Source organism: Camelus dromedarius, chromosome 4, assembly GCF_036321535.1.
Source record: "Camelus dromedarius isolate mCamDro1 chromosome 4, mCamDro1.pat, whole genome shotgun sequence".
NCBI classification, from domain to species: Eukaryota; Metazoa; Chordata; class Mammalia; order Artiodactyla; family Camelidae; genus Camelus; species Camelus dromedarius.
In genome coordinates, this window is record NC_087439.1 from 11,050,706 (window position 1) to 11,077,958 (window position 27,253).

Below are 27,253 nucleotides of genomic sequence, written 5' to 3' on the forward strand. Positions count from 1 at the left end.
TATCTAGGAATAGAACTGCTAAGATTATATACTAAATCGACATTTAGCCCTTAAGAAACTGACAAACTGTCTTCCAAAGTTGGTCTACTAGTTTGCAGTCCCACCACCAATATATGAGATTTCCAGGTGCTCTGCGCTTCCTTGCCATCATTTGGTACTCATTTCTTTTCAATTCGAGCTATTCTAGTGGGTGAACAGTAACAGTTCAATGTGGTTTTAATTTGCATTTCACTGATGACTGAGCATCTTTTCATGTACTTATCTGCCATTTGTATATCTTCTTTGGTGGGGGTATCTATTCAAATATTTTGCATATTCTTTTAAATCAAGTTGTCTCATTACTAAGCTATAAGAGTTCTTTATACATTTTTTAAAAGCCCTTTATCAAATATATTTTACAAAAGCCTGTATCTTGTCTTTTCATATTCTTTAGAGTGTCTTCCAGAGAGCAAAAATATTTACTTTTGATGAAGTTCATTTCACCAATTTTTTATTTTATATTTCATGCTTTCCTAGATAGTGACCTATTTGGGAAATTCAGTTTCTTAACATAGTTGTGGTTATTTTCTGAAAAGCTTCTGTCACTTATATGTCTATTCAAGTGTTATAAAAGTGACTAATTACAAAGACCTATTAAATAAAAATCACAGATATTGAAAAAACAGGACCGAATCTTTAAGGAGACACAAAGAGAAACAGATTAATACAATACATTTCTTTCGTACTTGTTTCTTCTCTTAAAGAAAACCATTGGTTTATTTTTAAAAACCTGAGTTACATATATGACATATACACAAGGGATATAATCACATAGTGATTTTTACAATTTTCAAATTATCCCCTTAAAGAGAAGTGGCAGATGCTACTTTTCCTTTTCCATCATTTTGGGATACAGAAATGATGATGGGTGAATTATCTTGGACAATGAAGACAAGGACAACATGCTAAAGACAACAGAGCAACAGAATGAAAGAAACATGAGTTTTAAACCCTATGGAGTCACCAAACTTTCCTTACACCAATTTAAACCAGTGTAATAACAGGTCTTTGTTGCAGCCACCATGTCTAAGTTCCAGCTAATAAACTAGTACCCACTGAATGCATTTAAATGAAATACTGTATTTTGAACAATTAGCATGGTGCAAGACAGAGTAAACATGATATTAGTTACTGTAGTACAGTACAAATTTAGACATTCTCTACAAGAAAAATTCATAAAGTAATATTTTCTATAAACTAAGAAACTTTTGAAATAAGTAGTTCAATTATTTTGGCATCTTCTGGTAGATTCCAAGTAAGTGAGATAAAGTTGTATGCAACATTAAATAGTTCACAAGCCACTTTCTTTAATATGAATTATTATAGTTGGTAATATAATGGTAAAAGCAAAAGCACTGATGGAAGTTCTTACCATGGAAAGGTATTCATTCGTACTCTGTTCTTATAAATCAGAATTCCTCCTGACATCACTCCAATCATAATTTCATTGTTACTTTGATCCTTCAAAAAATTAAAAAAGAAAATGACAAATCTAAAATTATGGGCTTTAACTGTTAAAGATATATTTTAAAAATATTAGTTTTTTTTTTTAACAGAATGTGACATTATCAAAGGCAGCATATAACTGCATAATATTTACAAACCCATATGGTAACTGTTATCTCATAAAAATAAAGGATATATGTCAAATCAAACTTAAATGTTGTTGCATTATTAAAATTCACTAATCTAAAGCAAAAGCGATCCCAGGATTTCCAATAGTTTGTAACTGGGACTGACTCTTGGAATAGAAAATCAAAGGCCTTTTCAGAATCTTGTAGAATGATAAGTTAGTATCCATCCTTCCATTTCCAAAACTATTAAGATCTAATCACTGTGTTAATATGGTGCTGGGATTGCAAAAATGAGTAAAACATGGAGGAGTTCAAAGTTTGGTGATGGGCAACCTGTAATGGAACAATATTTCCAAAATAATGAGAAGTTCTGTAACTAATATAATACAATAAAAACATCATGGAAGTATAGAGTGGGCAACAATTGTTGGAGAGCTTGGAAGACTCCAGAGAAGAAAACTTGAATTATGCTTTGATGAACGAGTGAGAGTTTTCACGCTAACTGATCCAACTTGAATAGGTAACCTGCACTACTGAGAGAGTGAGTAGAATTAAAACACTTTTCTCAGATGCTGATCAACCTTGAAAGTTTTGCTTCTTGACTTGAAACATACTACAGGCAAATTAATACAACAATAATGCTTCTATTCCCTATCATTCATCTCCTTGGAAGATAGAAAATATAATCAAGATTTTCTAATTGTCTTCTAAGAAAAAAACCTTTAAACTGTAAGTTCCATCATTTCTAAATAAATAAAATATTACTAAATTAACCTGTTAGGTAGCTCATACATAGTAAGTGGCAAAACACCGTGGTGTACATTAATTTGTCTGGCTGCTCATTTGTTTAGCAGTAACAAGCACTACTATACACTATTATCAGTCTCATCATTTTTTAAAGGACATCAATTAGAAGTTTGAATCAAGATGGCAGGCTCAGCCTAAAAGATGGCAGACTTAATATATGCTCCAATTACTCCTTCTGCTCCCAATCTCATAAAACATCGGAGAAGATAAATGAAAACAGAAAAAAATTTGTAACACTTGAAAACAATCCATAACAATTAAAAGTATATAATCAATGGACCAAACATTTTGAGGAATCTGTAAAGACAAAGAGGATATGATCAGATTTATGGAGAGAAAAAAAATGACAGAAAACCACAGCCCAAAGGCAACCCTCAAATTACTGTCAGGATGATCAGGCAGAGAGTTGCTAAGGTAATTAGCTCCTAACAGCCCTACAATCCTGCCCCATCTGGACTGAGCTATAGGACACAAAAGTGTGCACAGCCTGTCTAAACTAGCAAGTGTGGATATTGAGGACAGGAATTAGAGGATCCCAAAAGGGATGGAGAACCTAAAAATGAAAAAGACAAACTATAGGCACATTCTACCTGATGATATATTCCTTCCCTCCTCCATCACCATCTAAAACAGGCTTTAGTAAAGACAAACAACATGCACGACCAAGTGAACTAGGAATCACAAATACAAAGGGAAGTACACAAGCAAGGATCACCAAGCACTTGAGAAGAACCAATACCATTAAAGAGATACACGAAATTCAATAAATAGATAAGTCAATCAAGCTGCTATGTTGGTAGAAAAACATGGTGAAGAAGCATGTTCCAGGATATATAGGAACTCAAGTTCTTAAGTTAGTTATCTAGACTAAAGTGGTAGTTCCCAAGGTGTTGCCAGAGTTGGGCAAGATAAAACAAGAAAATAAGTATTATATCTTTTATGGGTACAAATGCTATTAATTCCAATGTACAGAAAAATGCACACTGACCACCTTATTTTAAAATATTTTCCTTTGATTTTCTTCTTATCACTACTATCTAATATGATGCTACAAATTCACTTCTTTAATCCGTTTGTTTTTTCTCTTCTTCACTAGAAGCTAAGTAGCCAAGTGCAGGGGCTTCGCTTTGTGCACTGTTAGGTTCTTAGATGTAGAAAAGTGCCTTGTACTCATCTGTGGAGTGAATGGACCTCTATCATCTGTAGGAAAACGTCTTAGTTGCTCAGCTTGGCACTGAAGGCCTTTAAACCACCATCTCATCCCATTTTATTTCTCCCTTTCTAATTAGTAAAAACCTTCCTGTCAGGCCAGTTCCATGCATTCTGTGTACCCACAATTACATGTTTTAATTAATGCTGCTCTCATGCCTTCTTTACGTCTCTCTGATGAATCCAATAAAACCAAACCAAAGTCTTGATCAAGTCCACCTTCTCTGTGAAAACTTCATTAGCTTACATCTCATAAGTATGTATCTGTCTCTTAAACCACTTACTGGAAATACCCAATTACTGTTAGGTAAGACAACAGCTGGAATTGTATATAACAGTGAAAAGGACCAGTTATTTTTTTTGTTTAAATTTCCAATCTGTCAGGTACTAATACTATTGCAAAATATACCAATCATATGCTTGATGTCAGATGGCCATAAAGGTTTTAAAATTCTCTCAATTTCTGTACCAATCTAACCATGGACCAGTAACAAACAGTTTATGGATCAGCCCCAGTCTGTGGTCATACTTTGGGCATTAATGAACCATCGTATCATTTCACATTCCTTTACAGTAATTATAAAATTCATCTTAATAAAAGGATTAGGGGTGGAAGCGGGAAGGACAGAGACAACCAAAATATGTAAATATGATGGATTTTGTGCTTTATAAATAAAAATTTATAATGATGTCACTAAATGACAAAAAAGAGTGCAGTAATACAGGCCTCAGTGAAGTCAAAGCATCTTTTATAACAATGATTTTCACAAAAGTAAAATATACAAATAACTACTTTTCCCATAGCAATCTTTATTTTGCAAAATAAAAACTCTAAAGGTACTGTCTCTTATAGTAAAAATTATCTTTATAACATAAAACACTACCTTGAAGAAAAATAACATGAAAAATACACTCCAACCATACTTGTCAGGTATTGAATCTGAAGTGATTGTGATTATGAAAATACTTCTATTCACAGGAAGTTTTCAGAGCAACTATGTTGGCAGCACTCACTATTCCATTTATTGCCCAATCCTATTAAGGCATTAAAAGTTTTTGATACTAAGTAATGATGCCTAACAACAATATCAAAATGTTTTCTTCACTTACCCTTGCATAGTGGAATTCAACTCCATAGAGTTCTAAGGTACGTGCCGTGTTCAGGTAATTAAATTCTGCTTCTGCAGGAGATAAGCCTCTGTAAAGACATCCTTAGGTTAAAAATTATAACAAAATCACAAATATGATCAAGTTACAAAAAAGCTATTTATGTGGAAAATTTTCAGCATTCTTGTTAAATCTTTTGCCAAACACCCCACGCAGGACTACGCCTCTTAATTCTATACAGTAACATCTACCTTATCTGGAGGATACATTTTCAGTAGCATAAATTATTAGTTTGTAGAATATCTTCTTATTTCCCAGGAATACAAGAATGCACCAAGTTTTTAAAGCCCCTAGGTGTACTCATGGATGTTACAAAGTCACTTAGACTTAACTTAAAACAGTATTTTCAAAATTTGGCCTATACCCCTTATGTGCATTTAAATTACACAGGGTGCTTCTGAAACATGCAGCTTCTGAGGCAAGCTCCAGAGCAGTGCTTCTTAGGGTGTGGTGCACAGACAGGTGCGATTCATAACAAGTACAAAAGTGAGAGTGTCAAAGCCTTTCGTAGCACTTTGGCAGAGTAATTTCATGTCTGTTGCATCTAACAATAAAAAAAAAAGTACTTGTAATTTTTTATGACTTCGTTTATTTCTCCATTTTACTTTTCTAGTAATTCATTTTTATTATATTTTCAGAAGTATTATTCCATGACAGATTGGGAAGAGGTTTGGGGAACTACTGTTTCATCACAAACAGTTTCAGAAGAACTGTTCTATAGAAACTGATATAGAATAAATGGGGTCCAAGTTGTTTATATTTAAGAAATATTCCAGGTGATTCTTATGAACACAAGTTTGAGAACTACTGTTTTAACTGCAAAGCCTTTAAAAATAGATTTACTCCTATATTACATATAGTTCTAACCACACTGGTTATCTGATATCATCAGACTACCGCAGCACAAAAGCAGTAAATTAGAAATGCAAAGATATCAACCCCGCATGCATTAATGATACCAAAAAGGGAGCAAGCAGCCTGCTGATGTATAATCATAAAAATGGGATTCCTCAAAAAAGCAGAGATGCTTCAGTTTTCTATAAACTTCAATTAAGTTAAATATTCTACTTCCACTCCCCACCCCCTGCAGTTAAACTGGATTCTATTTTTCCTTTCTTTAAAAATTTGTGGAATCATTTCTTTAAAGCAAATAGAAATATGTAATAAATACCTTGTCAAATGTACAAACTTCTTCCTTACAGAAGAAAATTTTCATTATTGGTAAGTTTTTTAAAAAATCTGGTTTAACTTCAGACCCTTGGTTCAGATATGCTATGTGTAGAACTTATTATAAATGGCATTTCTTTTAGGTCAAAACAGCCTCCACACTACATTAGGCCAATCTATTAAAATTCTCATTCATTCGTTTTATTTTAGATTAGGGGTCAGCAAAATTTTACTGGAGAGAGCTGGATGGAAACACTTGAGGCTTTCAGGCCACACGGTCTCTGCTGCAGCTCATCAGCTCTGCTGTTAGGAGGAAGCAGCCAGACAACGTGAGACCAACAAGGGAATCTGTGTTATATAGTAAGTGTTCACTTACAGACTCTGAAAGTGGAATTTCTCAAAATTTCATGTCCCACAAAATGCTATTCTTCTTTTGATTTTTTTCAACCATTTCAAATGTACAAATCATTCTTATTAGCCTGTAGGCCATACAAAAGGAGGCAGCAGGCCACGGTTTGCCAAACTGTTTTAGACACATGCGCCATTACCAAATGAAAGTGAGTTTCCTTATTAATAAGAGCTAATATTTCTTCAGTGCTTACTACACACCAGGGATTGTTCTGAGTACTTTGTATACATAAACTGCCTTAGTCTTTACAATAACACTAGAGGTAGATAGTTTTATCACCCCCACTTTACATACAAGGAAACAAGAGAAACAGAGTGACTTGGCCAAAGTTACAAAGATAGTAAGTAACCTCACCAGAATTTCAAACCAGGCAGTCTGGCTCTGTAGCTCAGGCTCTCAGCCAACATGTAACACTGCCTTAGTTCCTCCATGAGTATTCTGAATTGTACTGTAAAGCAATACTGAACTCTGAACTGATAAACAATGCTACTTTCTACTCAAAGCAATAAACCTCTTCTTGAAAAAAAAAAAAAAACTCATGTTACAGAAAATCAGACTCATAAAATATCAAAGTTGAAAAAATCACTATTTTGAAAGAATATTTTTTATTAATTTAGTTCTACATAAAGTTCCTTTTCTCCTCTTCACTCATTAACAAGCAGAATTGATGCTTTTTACATAGCTAAAAATTGAGAAAGAATTGCCAAGTAGATTGATCTGTATATTGTGAACATATTGTTAATATTCTAAACTTCCTTTAAGAACCAGCAACTTTATATAATAACAATTGCATGTTAGTTTACATATAGTATTGTTTCTCAACAGACATGAAAACCTCAAATAGCCTATGAAATAACAATGTTTTTTTAGTACAGATTACCTGCACTTCTTTATAGCAACCATACTATTTTATATAATAGTAACTGTCCTATATTAAGTAAATACAATGATTACATTAGAAAGAATTTACAACATCTCTCTAGAAAAGATGCCATTAAGAAGTTTAGCAAGGAAGCAGAAAAATAAATAAATTCTTACGTATGTTGCTGATGTAATTTTGCAATTTCTTTTTCAAAATCTTGAGGTTGATTAGGAATGAAAGAATAATCTGAGAGGTAGCCTGGCAAGTTTTCTGACTGATTGTAGTCTCCAAGTTCAGCTAATAAATGGAAAGAAAATATTCACATTTCAATAAACACATTTTTCAATTTTTATAGCCAAATCAGCAATGTCATGAATTCCACCATATTTCTGGAAGTAAGATATTTGTTTCTACTGTTATCATTTAAGCAAGTTACAATGATGCACTTAACATTCTTCTAAGTCTTAAACAATTTCAGAAAAATTTTTCCAGGAATCAAAGTAATTGCTAACTAATTGGATGTTTCATTACATTTTCCCTGCAGTCACTTTTTTCTGTATAGTAACATGTGTCATCACACAGAAAGAATTCTTACATTAAAGGCAATGTACTACCAACACAGGCCATGCAATCATACATATATGGCCCGAAAGTGGGCTGATACTTACACTGAACAGCAAATGAAGCCAAAAGAGCAGCAGTATTATAAGGACAGGGCAATCTAATAAAACAAGACAGAAAATATGTAACCCAAGGTTAAACACAATAATTTCAAAAGCACTATAATTTATAATATACTATTCACACTTGAAGTTTTTAAGTGACTAACATTCTAACTATTAAGTAATGAACTTATTTGATGAAAGGAATTCATGCTACATGTAGACATCTTTCAATAACCTGTTTGCAATGATTATAAACTATCGAATACAGAATTAAAAGTGTTTTTAAAGCTCATTACTAAAAACTGAAAATAGCCCACCTTCCAGTAAGAATGTCTTGTTTGATTTGCAAAAAATACTGGTACCTTCAAAAAAATAAAAAAGATAGTTAGCATTTATTGGAATTATAACATTTAGAGTTTAAAAACTATATATTTACATTGACAAATAAAATTAAAATATTTAAATATTTGCTTTTATAACGTACATATTAGCACATATAAAGATATTTTAAAATGAGGTTTCATAAATTCACGAATCTAAATCTTTAGAATCCTTTGATAAATGAAATTTCATACTTCAAATATTTTGTTTCCACTAGCTTCTATTATAAAACTTTCAAGATTTCAAGAATTACATGACTGAGGGAGAAGATTAGGGAGAAACACTCTGAAGGTTGGTGTATGTAGAAAGTAGAACTGGGAAACAGAAAACAAGTCAGAGACGTGAAAAAGCTGACACTAGCAATACACTAGAGACCAACTGAAGAAAATCATTCTGCTGAGATAAGAAGCCAGCTGCAAGGACAGGCCTATGTGTTGATCACCATATCATTAGGCAGCAGGAAGCTGCTAATTGTAGAAAAGCACCTTTTCATCTTCATTTAAGAAAGCTCTCTTTGATCAGAAAAAAAAAAGTAAGTTTCTTTTACTGCTATTGCTCTACTATTAAAATTGCCAAGTACCCAATTGCCTTTAAAACCAATAAAAATGTAAGTATCCTGTAACAAGGATGCTGAGGCTGCTTACAAGATGGCATTGTCCTTCTGTTCCTGCTAGTGGGTAAAGTCATCCCCTCACAGATGTACCAATGCTGAGGTAAAGTCACCTGTGCTACATAATGCTGGCAGAAGACAAAATTTTGTGGCTTTTATAAAAATATTTAAACAGGGAATTTTAAGACTTTCATTTCACCCCACTTAAAAAGTATACATACTCCAAGAGCCAAAAATTGTAAAAAATTTTAGTTGTTTGGCTGATGAGTCATTAAAGAGTTCCATGACAATATTCAAATTACCAAAGTACGTAATTAAGGTTTTCAGAGAATCAGATATTCATCAGAAAATTAAAAAAAAAAAAAGGCTGATACAAATATCTTAGCTTCATATATTAGCGAAGTACATACACTCCCTGTGAAGCTTAGCACATAATACTACAGTATTATCTACATATTTCTATCTGGCCTACTTGGTTTCATAATTAAAAGTTATAGATTCCTGGTGGGAAACAGTCTCATAGTTAGGACTGAAATGTGTATATCCTTGACTTAATATTGTAAATCCTACACAAATAATACCTATTCTTGCTCAATCTGATTTACATACAGAACAGTAAGGGCTGGTAGAGTGGAAGCTAGAATTAAAGTTCTAAGCTAAACCAGCCTGTTGTCTTTGGCAAATTACTTAAAGTTTGGTGGAGCCTTAGTTTTTCTATTTGTAAAAAGGAAGCAGTATCACTTGCCTAGTGTATATATCTAAGGGGCCCTAAAAATGGTGATAAAAGACCAACTTTTAAAGACAATTAAGACCTTTAAGACAGATTAATAATGACTGAGGTAAATGTAGAAATGACATGTTTAAGCTGTAAAAATGATGTTTTCTAATCCAGATAATAACATACCATGCACTAAAACACTTATGTACTGAGTACACCTAGGCACAAAGAAGGCATGAAACAAATGTCATTTGTATTCTCATGGCTCCTAGAAAAACACCAATCTAATTATGCCAGCACCTGCTAATACAAACGACATTTAACCTCATGAAAGGTCTATAATTCCATTCTTTTTACCACTAATTCAAAACAGAATCTCAAGGCAAAAAAGGTGGAGCAGTAGATTTCCTGTTTTGTGGGGTTTTAAACTAGTCCTTAAAGTTCAGCAACTGTGGCTAAGGGTGTCTTACTACTAATCATAATCATATCAATAAGGCTACCAAGCACTAAAGTTTTAAAGGAGTATTTTTTTAGCCCTGGCTGCATAACAGAATCACCTGGAAGCCTATGCACAGGTCCCATCCGAGACCTATTAAATCAGAGTATCTAGGGGGCGTGGCCAAGGTACCAGCATATTTTAAAGCTCCCCTATAAGTGATTCTAATTTGTAATCAGGATACAAGAAGAATCCTTGATGTAAACAACGGTAATAAAATTAAAATTTCCCATTTACTCCATTTTACCAAACAGTACCAGTTATAAGAGTCTAGGACATTTCATTATAAAGGATTTTTGAAATTATTCATTATTTCTAGCGAAAACAAAGACTATTCTAGACTGATGAACTCTAATTAGCACAAGTTAATTCCTCAATTATTACCAAACTTGATTTTACTTTATTCTACTTCATAAAGATAATCCGACTTTAATTATCAGTGAGACAAATTTATTTCTTGGTTATGTTTTCAACACAGGCTATAAAAGAACCAACACATTCAAGCTCATTAAGAAATTTAAAGACAGTTTTTTGAGGGAAGTAAACTATGAATATGGGTACAACTGACAATACTGTAATTGCTTATGTTGACAAACTTTTCATAAACATTAAACACATTAGAAATCCAATTAAAATTATTAGTCTTATTTACAAATATTTCTTGTACATTTAAAAACCTAATTATATAAAACATATGTTATGAAATACTTTGTTACTTGATTTCAAGTTACACGTTTCAGTAAAAATACATTTAAAATGCTTTAAAATTCATAATTTCAGTAATTCAGAGTAGTTTCCTTGGAGTTCATCCAAAATTAGGGAAAGTTTTACCATACTGAGAATTATTAATAAGAAAAAAGATCGTGTTATTTTAGTTATTAAACAACAACAAAACCTGACTAAGAGCTACAATATTAAACTAAAGGTTATTCACACAATACAACTTTGCTTTTCCAGAAAAATTAGGTTGGACACTATTAGTGTCAAATGCTAGGACTGCCTAATCCAGGATCTATATTCCTGCGTTCTCCGGTTAGAAAAAAAGACAACACCCTGCCCCTCAACAAACACACAGAAAAGGACTCTCAAGAATGTCTTTGTGTCTCCACTTCACCACAGTATTCTAAACAATAACCAAGACAGTAACATCTAACAGCCTACTGACAGATAGTGTTAGGTACAGATTTTTAATTTGGCACCTATCTTTTAGAGTAATTCTGAATATAGACCTATATTCTTATGCTTTTTATAGAAGGTATAATATGCTAATTTTTAATTCTCTCTTTTTAAAAAACGAATTACTATTCTGTCTTTCAAGCAATACACAAAGTTATTTTAATATGGTTGCTCAGGTTAACAATGGCAGTTACCACACTGTGATTATCCCCCCACTAGTTCTACCTTAAACAGTTGATCTAACATTTACACACTATCAAAACACTCGTGTGTCATTCTTCTGTATACTTTATTAAGCAAAAGTCACAAAAAATTAATTGTAAATTAAGATCAGACCTAAAATGGCCAGTAAGGGGGGCATTTAAAGGCCTGAAAGTGCTAGTGTGCTCTCTACCAACATCCTTTATAAAATGACACCTATTGACCATTACTCCTACACATAATGGTTATACATTTTATAAATTCTATGTTCTCCTCAGTGGAAATAAAAAATATACAGAATCTGCTCGTACATTAAAAAAAAGGCAGATATGATTCTCATTACGCAGAATCCCTTGAATACAACTGTAGCATCATCCAATTACTTCAATTAGTTACAGCAGTGCTTCTAAACCATTTTTCACAAGTAGAAAAAGTTAGTATTTATATAGTTCAGGAAGCTGCTTGTGGCTGGATGTTGTGGCCCTGAGGTTTCAATTTCCTAACGGCCCCCAGTCATCTAAAAGAGGCGGTGGAAACTTATCTTGAAACATCTATAACCCATTCTGTGTGCTGGCTGGGAAGCTCAGAATTATGGTAATCTACTTTTGCCTAATTAATTTTAAAATTTCATAACTTTTTTTTACAATATTTTCAAGTAAAAATATGCTCCATAAACCCACCTTGTATATTCTTCTTGTAACTTGTTGGGGTCACTTACAAAAAATTTGACTCTAAAGTTCAAACTGTAAGGAGATCCTCCTAGAATTAATAAAAGCAATTCTAATTAATCAGATTATATTAATCCTTTATCTTTATAAAGTATATTTCTATAACATCAAGTAAATATGTTTGCTCACTCTTTAGCTGCTTCCTTATTGGTTTGTTTGGATCCAGCCACTTCTGAAAAATAAATAAATAAGACTGATTTCTTTTTTCTTTGAGGAACTAAATACATCAATTCTTGCAAATCTGTTTCATTTGAAGATTAATGCTAAAAATTTTTGAAAGGCCTAAGTAGGGAAAAAAAATCACTAAACTTACAGACTCTCATATCAAATATAACAAAATTATGCTAGAAAATATTGGATCTATTTGTGCCTTAAGATTTTGATTTGAATTTCTCATTGTCATACAGTGTACAATAACCTCTTTTGCAAAAGGAAAAATGCTTAATAATCATAGCAATATGAAGTGATTCTGCTAGTTTAACTATATTATGTAACAGTCTGGCAAGTTTTAAAAATTCACTTTATCTGTCATAAAAATATGTTGGCTTTATGCTCTCATTCAGACAAAATTTATACACCATGAAAATCTACTCTTACAAAAAACTTTAACTTCTACCCTATTCCTTAAAAATTAAAATAAAATACCCCCTTAAAAAACCCACACCAGTTTTTTAGAGATAATGTTTAGTTTGGAGAAGGATTGCTTTTTGTGTGTGAAATTTTTAAGTAGTCTCAATACTTCTGAATGCCAGTTAAGCTCTATTTCAGGAAAATTATAACTAAATTCAGAAAACATTTCAACTGCCAATAATCAGTTAAAAACATTAAAGAACCCAGAATGAGGTAATAAACGTGGCAGTATTTTCAAAGCACTACACAAATATAACCTTATATATTATTATTTATAAATCTTCTTTCTACTATCCATACTTGATTCCATGCAGAGCTCATAATAGATTTTAAAAACAAGGGGCTGGAAATAACCCATGAATCTTTCCTTTCCATTATCCACAACATTCACATCAAATCCAACTGATTCTATCTTCAAACTATACCTAGAAATTAACAACTCTTCTACACCACTCTGCCACCATTCTTATCTCTGGGATAGCTCTGGCCACAGCCTCTTAATTGCTGTCCCTGCTTCTTTTCTTACCATCACGTTCTTTATCCACCAGATGACAGGAAATGTCACTCCTTTGCTTAGTATCTGTTGATACTTTCTCAGTGTAAAGTCCAAAGACTTCACTGTGGTTTTCATGGTCTCTCCTTACCTCTTCTACTTCAATTCACTAAGCTCCAGCCATAATGGCCTCCTTTCTGTTTCTCAAAGATGCCATCTTGAGGCCTTCAATTCCAAGCTTCCTTATGCACAGAAGGTCCTTCTCCAGCTTTTCCCATGGCCGACTTCTTTCATTACCTGTAAGTGTCAGCTTAAATTCTACCTCTTCAGAAAGGCCTTCACTGACCACCCCATTAAAAGTATGTCACAAAGCTCCTGTCTACTTAGTTATTTTCTATAAACAGGTAAGGAACATTAAATTCCTTCATAACATTTTCTTAATAGCAATATATTTGCTTTACTTTTTTATTGCCTATCTCCTTTTTATGAAGTCCGTAAGGTAAAGAATAAAATCTGATCCATTCAAAGCTGAACAGTCAGTACCCAGCACAGGACATGGCATATAATAATATCTATTAAAAATATCTGGTGAAGTACTAACTAAACTCACAACTGGTGATGGTGGGGATCTGTTTCAGTGCCAGTAATCAGATGGTTTTACTCCTACTTAACACATCTATTTCCTCTATGTATCCACCCATTTATCTATATTCCCATATATCTATTAATATAGTGATTTTTCTTCATATTTTCTAGAAAAAAAACCATAAATTACATTTATTTTAATATTTGTCTAAAATCAAAACTTGGGACCAGTTAACTACCCAACTCACCTTCCTCATTTGGTTCCCCTTCAAAATATTCTGACATCAGAGATATAAACACATTGATATATACAAATAGATGTGTTAAGCTGACATAGCTTAGAAGGAGTACAATAATAAGCTCTGGGAAATTTAATAGACTTCATAAGTGATATCAACTAAATGGGACTTAGTTTCTTGGCTTAAACCATGAAGATGGAGCGATGTTGTAATGATCACTAACTGTAAGCTGCCTTACTTTGTAAGAAAATATTATCTGCACAAATATATCGTCATATATTTACCTCCTTATTCATGTTGTCCCAATATCACTTTGGAGACTGGCTAGTTTACACTCTTTTCTGTGGTATCACGTTTGAGATGCGTTATTTCTTTCTTAACTAATTTATTATTGTATATGAGGCACTGTGCCAAGCATTGGAGTAATACAAAGACAAAGATTAGCCTCAAGAATTTGTAAGTCATGAAACATATCAGCTCAAAAAAAAGTAACTGCCAGGGAGGTTGGGGGTAGGGTATAGCTCAGTGGCAGAGTGCATGCTAAGCATGCACGAGGTCCTTGGTTCAATACCCAGTACCTCTATTAAAATAAAACAAGTAAATAAATAAACCAAATTACCTCCCCCCCAAACAAACAAAAATAAATTAATAAAATAAAATACTAAAAAAAAGAGTCAGTGATGAATAAAGCAAGTACATTGATTTCTCAAGGTGAGAATTGTTCTTTAAGGGAAAAAAAAAAAATGTGACTGCCACAGGGATACAAAAAAGAGAGGTAAATGGTACCCGGAGGTAGTTACGGTAAAAGGCTTTAGAGAGAAAGTGACTTTGAATTATGTGAAGTAAGAGGGGGAAGGTGATGGGTTGGGGTGAGGGATGTGGGGTCAAGGTAGAGGTAAGCCATTTCAGAAAGAGAAAGCATTTATACACAAGATAGCAGGTATCAAGTGATTGTATTTCCCATCCGTAAAATGTTCCATTTTATACCCATTTTCAGAAACTTAGCTGCAGTTACTTGTCTTGATGGTAGCAATATACATTATGATATTAACCTTTTGTTTCTCCTATAAGTTAATCCCATTTCTTATAAATCAGGTTAGAAAGGTGGGATAAAGGAAACTAACAACTTTTGATTCAAGCATCTTCCACATAAAGGAATACTAGAGTCACTATGTACAAGCTTAGCTTTCTTGTTGGCTTTTACTCCGTATAAAAATCCAGCCAGAAAAGTAAACAAAAGATAGGCTCAATAGCACAACAGAAAGAAAAGGTGAAGAAAATTTAGATTCGATCCCAACTTTGCCCAACATAGTTATGCTATCCTGAGTGGGCTTAAAAAAAATCAACAATAAAAACAATGCCAGAGAACCGATGGGTCCTGAAATGAATCCTGGTTTGAACACTTTCCCACTATAGGTCCCCTTTAACCTTCCAAGAGTCTTTTTCTTCATTTGTCAAATTATGTGGCTGAACCAAATGGGTGGCTGTTGAGTGTTGGTCAATGAGTATCAGACTTACAGAGAGAACTTTTCCTAAAATATTTAGGTCTTCTTAGATCAAGTAACTATGGGTCCCTAGGCATGGAGTATCAGTATTTTTTTTAGGATTTCCAAAAGATTTGGAAGTATAGTCATGTTTCAATGAATGACCATTTACCCCTTTGTTTCCTATAATAACTTATAAAAATATCTGAAAACAATATCCAAGTAAAATATTCAATTCTCTCTCTTTCTTCTCTCTCTCTCTCACACATGCAAGACACAAAACATAAGTCCTTCATCATGGCTCTCTCAATCCTACTCTCTCCTCTGCAGAGGTAACTACATTCACATATTAGTAATGCTGTCATATATTGACATACTGCACATTACATTTTATTTTAAATTTTATTTATTTACTTATTTTTGAGAAATTAATTAATTATTTACTTAATGTATTTTCTGGTCTTCTATGTTGGCACAAATACTTCGGTCTTTTTAATGGATGTATAGTTTACCTTTGTATGGATGTCTCATTTTTATTAAACTATTCTCCTATGGATGAGTATTTCAGCTTTTTCTATTACTATTTCCTATTACACATAATGCTGCAAGAGAAATCCTTGCATAAAGCAAAACTTAAATTTTGATTCATGCTGCCAATCTGCCTTCCAAAAGACTTTTTCATTTTACACTCTCACCAACAGTGTTTGAGAATCCAGTTTTCCCTGAACCTTTGCCAGAAATAGTTATTATGAATCTTTACATTTCTGCTACTGTAGCGTGCAAAAATGCTATCTCATAATTTTATCTGGCCTATCTCTGATTTACTAGTGTAGCTGAACATCTTGTTATGTTTGTCATTCATACTTTCTATTCATGCCATCTTCTCATTTTTCTATTGGGTTATCTGACTTTTATTTATTATTTGTAGAAGCTCTTTTACATATCCCAGATTTTAACAATCTATTAAATACGTTAAGCATTTTCCTCCAGTTAGTGGCTTGTATTTTAATTTTCTTCAGTGTCTCTCATTGTACACTGTAAATGTTACATAGTGAAATGTCAATATTTCCTCTATAAATGTTTGGACTATTCTCATCTAGGATGATCATACCAAGCGAGTACTATTATAAAATGTTATTTCAGATTTTTATTTAACACTTTTACATTACTATTTTACATTTAAATTTACACTGGAATTTATTCTTGTATATGGTATCAATTAGGACTCTAACGCATTTTTTTCCAGCTTCAACCAATTGTTCTAACACCTTTCCTGATTTGAAACGTCACTATTATTTTTTTTTTAAAAGTTACCATATAGATAAAAATATACTCTTGGACTGTTTCTTCTACCCCATTTGTTTATGTTGATACTAATACCACACAATTTTAAATACTATACCATATCATAGATAGATAGATAGATAGATAGATAGATAGATAGATAGATAGATAGATAGAGATAGACAGATAATCTGTTAGGGCAAGTTGTTTATATTTTATGTATTTTTATCCAGATTTTCTTCCAGATGAACTTGAGGATCTCAGTATCAACTTCAGTCACTCCACCCCAAAAATTCAGTTCAGATTCTAATTAGCAATTGCACTGAATTTACCAATGAAATTGGTAACACTGAGTCTTTTTCATCCTGAACATGTTATTCCTCCATTTATTCATGTCTTCTATTATATCTTCCTCTAGAAGACTTGACACCCCTCATGTCAAAAGTTTATTCATAGACATTCAAATAGATAAAGGTTTTTAAAAGAAAACTTATTTAATTTGCTATTTTGTTGCATTATGTTCCCTAATTGATGCATAGAAATGTATTGATATTTGTTTGTTGAGCTTTAAGTCCTACTAGCCATAAAAAGTTTTCCAAATGATTCATTTGGACTCTCAAGGCAGATTAATTGTATCAGTAAGAAAACATGAGTTCTCTCCACCTTCACCCCAAACATGAAAACACATTTTTTAAAATTTTATTCATTTTTTAAATGGAGGTACTGGGGACTGAACCCAAGACCTTGTATATGCTAAGCACGTGCTCTACCACTGAGCTATTCCCTCCCCTCCACCAACATACAAACATATTTATTCGAGAGGGGAGCTGTACCTGCTACCTTCTGTAACTAAAGAAAGAGAAGGAAAGAGGGGGCTAAGCAGCCTAGTTGTTTCAAATAGTTTCTCAGTTGATCATTTTTATAAACTGTACTGCATTACCCTTATAACTCCCCTGCCTCTACAATATTCCTCTCCTACATCCTTTTTTGGGTGGGGTTTCTTCTGTTTGAGTCTTCTACCAATCTGTGTCAGCACTGAATCTTCTAAGAAGTCCTTAAACTTTGTCTGCTCATGGCACTCATTTTTATTCTGTGTGTATATACAATATTTGACATTGGGAAGCAACAAAAAGCAGGCAGAAGAAGTAAGATCTAAGTCTACTCTTGAAAAACAGAAAAATTGCAATGGGTAAGATTTATACATTTGCAGTTTTTTGCCTGAGGGCAATCCCACATCCTGCACAAGGCAGAGGGCAGCCTTACAAATATGAGGTGTCAGTGGACAGAGTAAAGGCAGGAGTGGCAAAGCACCCAGAAAATTGAAGAGGAAATCCTGAAAGGGGGGAAGCAGCAGAAGTAATTAACTCTAAAATCTGTATATAAAAGCCACCTTAACTCTGGCTGACACTTAAACATTTGCATGCTCAGGAAGAACCCAAAGCCTCAGGAAAAAAGCAGTTGAAAACTCAAAGAAATGAGTAGAGGTAACTGTTCACCCAAAGGGAAACAGTATGGACTGCAGGTCCAGCCAGACTGCACTCATTTTTAATACACTGTCCCACTTGGGACAAACATGTACAGGTTGTCCCTATCACTTCTACAATCAAGCTATTTCTATCACCCTAAGATATTCCCTGTGCCCCTTTGCAATCAGTCCCTCAAACCCCCAGGCAACCACTGACTGGCTTTCAGTCACTATGTATCAGTTTTGCTTGTTCTACAATTTAATATAAACAGAATAGTAAAGTATATCATATAGTGTTTCATTATACAAAAACGTAATTATTTTTCATCCATTCGCTTATTGATGGATGTTAAAGTTAATTCAGGTATGCGTTATTATGAATAAAGCTACTATGATCATTTGTGTACAAGGTTTCATATGTGTTTCCATTTCTTTTGGATAAACACCCAAAAGTGGAGTTGCTTAGAGGTGTATATTAATAATTTTATAAGAAACTGCCAAACTATACTTTCCAAAGTGGTTGTATCTTTTTGAAGTTCTACTAGCAATTCTTAATAGTTGCTCTACATCTTTGCCAAAGCTTAGTTTTATATGTTTTTAACTTTTCATCTATTGTAGTGAATGTGTAGTGATATTGTGGTTTTTACTTTACATTTCCCTGACATAACCTGTAAATGTTTAGCCCTTTATCAGAGCAAGAATGTTCCTTTCTTTTCTAAGTTTATGAATGGGTGTTGGATTTTATTCTATGCAAAGTATACCTCTTTATACTGATTTTTGAAAAACCCCATAAGCTAGTATCACACTTGATGGTGAAACACCGAATACTTTCCTAAGACAGACAACAAGTCTAGTTAGTCTGCTCCCATCACTTCTATTTAGCATTGCCCTGGTAGTCTCAGCTATGTAATAAAGAATGAAAAAATAGTGGGGGGGGGGGGGAAGAATAAAGACTGGGAAGGAAGAACTAAAACTGTCCCTATTCACATATGACATGATTTGTACAGAAAATCCTAAGGAATCAATGAAAAAAACTACCAGAAGTGACAAGTGAATTTAGCAAGGTCTTAAGATACAAGGTTAATGTAGAATCCATTGTATATCCTGGTTTATCAGGAATACAAAGTTGGTTTAAAATTTTTAAGTGAATGTAATTTACCATATGTTTACATGACAATCTATGTAGAAAATCCTAGGGAATTTACAAAAAATGACTAGAATTAATTAATAGGAAGGTTGTATAATACAAAATAAACTGTATTTCTATATGCCAGCAATAAACACTTGGTACCTGAAAAAGAAAACCAACAATACCATGTGGATGGTTCGTCTATCTACCAAGATGCCAAAGACAGAATTTGAGATATATTAAATTCTTTGAATTCATTCTCTCCCCATGAACCTACTCTGCCTTAATCAAATCAGCAAGTCCTGTTGACTTTATCTCCTAAATATTTTGAGCACTTACTCACCACCCACAGCCAATCTAGTGACTTCACTATCACAACAATCTCCCAACTGTCTCTAGTTTGCAATTTTGCCACTGGCTATTCCGTAACCAGGGTGATATGACTAAAATACAAGTTTCATGTTACTTGTGTAAATAAATCCTTAGGTCAGTATTAATTAAAAGCACTTGATGATCTGTTGCACTACTCAACTCATCTTTGACTCATCTGCTCTTCCTAGTCTATACTCCATTGACAGGAATTAAGGTTTTTTTTTTTTTTTTTTCAGTTCCTCAAATGCAACAGTCCTCTCTCTTCACTCCAGAACTTCACATGTTACTGCTTCTCTCTGAAATACTTCTCTGCTCATGCTAAAACATGGCTTGTCAAAATACCAGTCATCCTCTATGTGACTTCTATATTTCCTCAAATCTGATAAAGGAATCCAAGAAGTCTGAGTTATGTAAAATTCATCTTCAAATGATAGACCAAGCTATTCTTATCGAATTATTTCCTACATTAGTAGTCTTAATTAACAGCCTATTGGGTTAGAGGAGTGATTTTCAAAATGTGGTTCCTTAGACTAGCAGCATTAGCATTATAGGGGGATTTGTTTGAAATGCAAATTACTGAACTCCACACCAGACTTTCTGAATCAGAAACTCCAGGCATAGGGCCCAAAAATCTGTAATTTAAGAACTTCAGGTGATTCTGATGTAAATTCAAGTTTGAAAGCCTACAAGGTTAGGGGATATGGAAACAGAAGTAAACCAGTACAATATTTTAACCACAGCACAAACTATAAGAAGGATGAAACTGCAGAAAGAATAAGTCAACAGTAATCGATAATCTACTCTTTGTCCCACTGAATGGCACTGTAACTCACTCTGGGGACCAAAAAAAAGCAAACATACTACTCATGATGCACATGAGTAATACAATGTCAAGGCTCTGATGACTATCATGCTGATAAAGGCTGCTAAGGGACAGCCACCTTTAAGTGCTTATAAAATTAAATTATGGATAATGAATTACAATCATGTTACTCATTATTTTGTTCACTCATTCAATACACATTTAGTGAATACTACTACTACTACATAAGACATTCTAAGAGCTAAAACTATGATAAACAGGTTTTAAAAGAAAGGAGAATAAATTTCAAAAAGTCAAAGCTTTTCTTCAAGTAAATTTGTTTGTTGCACTGGAACTAATTGCCAAGGAAGATTCCAAAGCAAGGAACAGTCAACTATGATTGTGTGTTTGTTATGTATAAATCTACAATAAAATGCTAGGTGCTTTTTTAGTTTATCAATTATAAATCCAATTAAATTAACTTCTGTATCTATGTGCCTACGACAATATTAATTCTGATCCTCTAAAACTAATATATATCATATACATAAAATATATATTCAACATACACATTTACACATACTATACATATGTATATATAACATAGATTAAGCTTTAAGATGGAAAAACTCTGAACTAATAAGAATTGACAAGGATTAATTCTTTAGGAATATTACCAAATTCCTTTTGATCACTGTGGCAATTTTATTGCATTATTATCTCCTCTCCTCTAGATGTTCTTTTTTGTAAGTCCTGTGTGTCTATGTTATTATCTCTTGGGAAACAACACTTTGTCATAGAGTCAGATAGGTATGAATTTAAATCCTTTCTCAGCTATTTAATTACCTATGTAATTAAACAAGTTTTGTAAGCCCCAGTTTTTCATCTTTAAGAGAATTTTAATGATACTTTCATAAAATTATTGTAAGAATTTGGTTTACTAAGAAGCACAATAGATTTTTCATAAATGTTACTCCCTTTCTCCCTTCTCTTTTTAGAAATGGCATCTTTTTCTCTCAGTCCATTAATTATCCTCAAATTCTTGATAAGTTTCATACTGACTATCAGAAATGGGACAATAATTACATTTGTGTTCTAAAGGTCCTTCCTTAGACATGTTTTAGTATTTCACAGATTGTTCTGAATGTTTAAATACTGAAGTTGTAGTGCTGTGGAAAGGACTTGCAGGGGAAGTTAGGAGATCCAAGTCTAGTCCCATTAATGCCACCAAGTAGACTGGGTTTTATCTCCTTGGATTGTGGTAATTTCTTATAAAAAATAAAGGTAGTAGACAAAATAATCTCTTAGGCTTCTTTTGCATCTTTAAAATTATATTTGGGGAGAAGAATTATTTTGGATCATTAGCAATTGTTCCTTTGGACCTGGGAATGTATCTTATTTGGGAAGGAATGCTCAAGACAGAAAAGTAAAACAAAGTAAGAAAAAAGTAGTAAATAACAAAAAGATCAGCCCAGCTCAAAATACCTCTGCTTCCTCACATTTATCCTGCTGTAACTGTTTTAGAGTAGAAATGCCTTCTTATATACAAATTTATGTGATAAGAATTTTTATTTCTTGTAATATATGTGATCTCAATATTAGTCCTTCTAGAAGACTTTCTCAAGAATGATCGTTTTTCATACTCATGGGAGTAACTATGGTGATAAGTAGCTGGTCTCTTTATCCTTTGCTGTCTTGTCACTTCTCCAATCAATCTAAAGACTGGCTTATATCAAGAGGATCTGACCTATAAGTGTCAGCAAGATAAACTAAGAATTATTTATTTTTTAAATCTCAATATTGCACATAGTGATGTGCAGCAGACACCTTTCAGGTATTTGTCTGGTTAACAATTCACCTTCCTGTGAAAGGTTGCATGACACTCATTTCTACTTACTTCCATTTTCACATGTGTTTATTTATTGAGAAATAACACGATTCCTCTAGACCCTTGGAACAGCTCAAGTCATCTGGTGAAGTCATGATAGTATGAGGAAAGTTTGTTTTTATTTCAGTTCAGTACAAAAGGATTTATTTTCACTAAGACTAGCAGGCCCTTGCTTTATTTTATCCACATCATCCTAGTAGTTTTTCACACAAAATCAGTAAGTAACACCAAGAAAAGTAATATTTAACATTTCATATTTACTTCCCACTAACCATTCATTCAGACACATAGGATCCTAACCATTAGAGAAAAGGAGAGCAAGAACAAGAGATAGAGAGAAACCCCACTTTTCTCATAAGAGTTATTTTTATTTTCAATAGCCATTCTTTAACAAAGCCTTAGAAACTGATTTCTAAAGCACTGATTCAGAGAACCATTTCTTCAGCCTCCCAGTTTTTCTCAACTACACAAAATGCTTCCTTTGAAATACTCATTCTCCTTTACTACTTAAAAGGATATCAATTCTTTTGTGAAAAATCCTGACTGTATAACCATATAAATTTACAAAGAATTCACTACTTGTTATTCATCACATGCTATCTTTTATTTCTACGATGTGATTTTTTCCAATAAAAAGAACCATTATTACATTTACTGAGGAATTAGTTAACAGTCTAAGGAACTTAATAATTAATGCCCAAGAATTGTAGACCTCGATGTTTAATCTCTATCTCATTTGGAAGGGTCTCCTTTAAATCTTCCTAACTGGAAAAGTTATAATTTAATAAATTATGAAATTTGGTTAGAAACAGCTTGCCATGAATGCCACAAAAAACTAATTTCATCTTAATTCAGGCTAAAGATTCCAAGTACATTAATATTTTAAAATATTTTAAATATTTACTTCAATATTTTAATATTAACATTTTAAACTTTATGCCCAATATTCTCTCCAAGAAGCATGAATTAGATTTACCTGTCAGTTGTCTGAGACATACAGAAAAAGAAACTGACATAATTATGAAAACCTTAAGTAAATAACCTAACAGATTAAAACATCAGGAAAATGAGGTTCAAAGACAAACGAATTACCACTAATCATTTAAATTAATTTTTTTTTTAAATCACGAAATCAGTGAACATTATAAATCAGAATGGACTTATTATGAAGAGAGAAAAACTGAAATGACAATGACAGACAACAGCTTAAACTCACTGGGTTATCTGTGGAATCATCAGCCAACTGTAAGCCAAAATAGTCACGCTCAGTCAAATCAAGATGCTTGAAGACTATATCCAACAGAACTTGCCCCTGATCTTGTTTCTGGAAGAAAAATAAAAGGAAATCGAACTGATAGGCAATATACTTTCAGATTTTTAAACACTTGGACTTTTTTCCTATTTTGGTAAGTCAGCAACTGTTTCCATATGAATGACTTTGTTGAGTATAAACACTCCACATGTTACATAGTACTTTAAAAAGTCTGACTTTTAGGCAAACTGGTTCAAAGAGTACATAGTAAAGATAAACATACAGGAAAACCTCTGATTGAAAATGCCTTCTGCTTTCAAGCTATTATCATGGTATTTTTGTAATTTCACATTGTTGCCACATTAAACTAATGTATATATCCATATCATCTGTCTTACTGTTTTTATTATCTTTAAATTATGACTACAAAGTGACATATTTGACTAAATACAATTTAAAATTTGTGTGTGTGAAATAAATAATGTCACATAAAGGGAAACATAAACAGTGAAAATTATTTGTAGCAAACTGATAATTATTTTAATTATAAAACTATACAGAGAATTTTAGAAAAATATATCATCTTAACCTCACACTAATTTTATCATGTAGGCATTATTTATTATCCTACTGCTTTAGTAAGAGTAATTATAACTTCCCTAAGTCCCATAGCTACTAAGTTGTGGTACAAAGGGAATGACTAGATAATTCTCTAAAAAGAAATGTAACTAATAAATAAAACATGGAGAAACTATTAACATGTACAGCAGTAAAAGAAATCAAAGTGGAAAACTATAATGACATGTTATGAGCAAATAACAATCCAAAAAATAAAATCCAATGAGTAAGATAAAAAAAATACGTAATGCTGCTCACATTGTAGGTAATCATAAGCTGTTGGGAAAGCACTTTGGAAATATTACACAAGGGCAGTAACAATAATGACTACTTTTGGCACCCTAACCTGAGTGAAAAATAAAATTCAATATTGGGAGAAATAGCTATTCATACCAATATGTTCACTGCAGTATTACTTATATGAGACAAGTATTAGGAAAACAAGTTAGTAAATAATGGTGTATTTTACAACTAAGTTTTTCTCTCATTAGTTATAGAAGTTTGGTAGCTTTAGCTACTAGTTAGAACCAAAACTCAGAGCTGAAACGGTAAGGACATATATTTTTTTCATACAGTGGAAAGTAGAGAGAACAGATTCTAGAGTTGGCTAGTTCAGCAGATGTGAGATGTAATCAGGTGCCAGGTTTCTTTCCATCATTCTTATCTGCATTCCTGGTGTTGGCTGCATTTGTAAGCGGTTAGTAAGACGATCATAGCAATTTCAAAATTCATATCAATACATGACAATGTTCAAAAGAACAACCTTCCACGCAAGGTTAACTTACAAAGAGCTTCCTTGCATGTTTCAGTGGGTCAAATAGCTATTTGCAAAACTCATCAATGGCAGGAAATATGTGTTTCAAACAGTGCTTCAAAATGATGGTCACCATCTGAATAATCTGTGAAAATTTTTTTGTCTTGATGCAACTCACCTCCTCCACCCTTCTCCCATTCTCATTAAATTGGCCCAGGATGGAGAGCAAACATTAGTCTTTTTAAAATGCTACTAAGGTAAATCTAATATTGTTCTAGAGACAAGATGGAATAGATGAATTTCTCCCTAATACTTCCAGCTAAGTTAAACAAACAACAACAAAACAAATTAAAAATGCTTTTAAACTCTGAAAGGTAAAAGAATGTAGCAGCCTAGCTAGAGAACTCCATGAGCTTTCTTTCCATTTCTTTTTACTGAGGTAAAATACATAGAATATAAAATTAACCATTTTAAAGTGTGCAATTCAGTTGCACTTAGTACATTCACAATATCTTGCAATCATCAGTTCTACCTAGTCGCAAAATACTTTCATCACACCAAAAGAATACTATATCTATTGCCCCAGGCCGTGACAACCACTCATTTGCTCCCTGTCTCTATGGAAATACCTATTCTGAATATGACCTTCTGTATCTGGCTCTGCTCACATAGCATACTGTTCTCAAGGTTCAATGTTGTACCATGTATCCACATTTAATTCCTTTTTATGGTTAAATAATATTCCATTATACGGATATATCACAATTTGTTTATTAGTTGAAGGACATTTGCACTGTTTCTACCTTTTGGGTACTGTGAACAAGCACTAGGGTACAAGTATCTGAGTATCTGCTTTTAGTTCTTTTAGGTACGTACATAGAACAGGAATCGATGGATCATATAGTAATTCTGTTTAACTTTTTGAGGAACCACCAAACTCCTTTCTACAGCAGCTATACCATTTACATTTCCAACAGCAAGGTATGAAGGCTATCATTTTTCCACATCCTTGCAACATTTGTTATTTTCTATTCTTTTGATTAAAGCATCCCAGTGGGGACTGGGAAGATTTCCAGTCAACATGGTAAAGCAGTAGGACTATGAGCTCGCCTCCTCTCACAATCACAACAAAACCACAAATGACTGATAAACAACCACTGATTAAAAAACGACAGGAACCTATCAAAAAAAGACCCTCTTCAAATGGCAACATAAAGAGGGAAGCAGAGCAGGACAGTACAATGAGCACACTTGTGATATAATTGGGTCCCAATACCATCCCAGGGTGGATGACCCATAAGCTGGAGAAAAATTATATTGCAGAGGCCGTCCCATGGGAGTGAGAGCTCTGAGCCCCACGTCAGGCTCCCCAGCCTGGGGGGTCAAGCACTGGCAGGAGCCCCCAGAGCGTTTGGTTTTAAAGGCCAGAGGGGCTTAATTGCAGGCGCTCCAGAGGACTGAAGGAAACAGAGACTTCATTCTCTTAAGGAGTGCACATAGAATCTCATGTGCTCCAGGACCAAGGGCAAACAGTGATTTCATAGGAACCTAGGCCATGCCTGCCTGCTGGTTTTGGAAGGTCTCCTGGGGAAAAGGAGGGCAGCTGGACATAAAAGCCGGTGGAAGACATTCAGGGAGTATTCATCTACACGAGCTTTCCTGGAGGCTGACATCTTGCTTAAGTCATTACTGCCAAGACCTGGCCCCACCCAAAAGCTTGTAGGCTTAAATTCTGGGATACCTCAGACCAAACAATATACTGGGTGGGAACACAGCCCCACCCATCAGCAGACTTCCTGAGCCCACAGATGCTTCTAGACATGCCCCCGCCCACCAGAGGGCCAGGAACTAGCTCAATCACCAACGGGCAGGCACCAACCCCTACCACCAGGAAACCTGCACAAGCCTCTAGCCCAGCCTCACCCACCAGGGGGCAGACACCAGAATTAAGAAAACAATGATCCCACAGTCTATGGAAAGAGTCTGCAAACACAGGCCAGAATCTACCCTGCGCCTAGCTGGACCTTGGCCTTTGGGTGACGAGGGGAG

At 33.7% G+C, this 27,253-nt stretch overlaps 1 protein-coding gene across 4 annotated transcripts in view; it reads right to left on the reverse strand.

Annotated features, from left to right (window-relative positions):
* PTPN4 (protein tyrosine phosphatase non-receptor type 4) overlaps window positions 1–27,253 on the reverse strand; it is a 151,958-nt gene that overhangs the window by 68,495 nt on the left and 56,210 nt on the right. For 2 of the 4 annotated variants that reach the window (XM_064484685.1, XM_031451263.2), the window contains exons 3-10: window positions 23,797–23,904; window positions 12,339–12,381; window positions 12,162–12,261; window positions 8,217–8,261; window positions 7,903–7,955; window positions 7,411–7,531; window positions 4,740–4,827; window positions 1,412–1,500 (exon numbers count right to left, since the gene is read on the reverse strand). In XM_064484685.1, coding sequence (XP_064340755.1) covers window positions 1,412–1,500; window positions 4,740–4,827; window positions 7,411–7,531; window positions 7,903–7,955; window positions 8,217–8,261; window positions 12,162–12,261; window positions 12,339–12,381; window positions 23,797–23,904 — 647 coding nt within the window. The remainder of the gene's footprint in view (window positions 1–1,411; window positions 1,501–4,739; window positions 4,828–7,410; window positions 7,532–7,902; window positions 7,956–8,216; window positions 8,262–12,161; window positions 12,262–12,338; window positions 12,382–23,796; window positions 23,905–27,253) is intronic. The other 2 variants (XM_031451265.2, XM_031451267.2) reach the window with 2 other exon arrangements.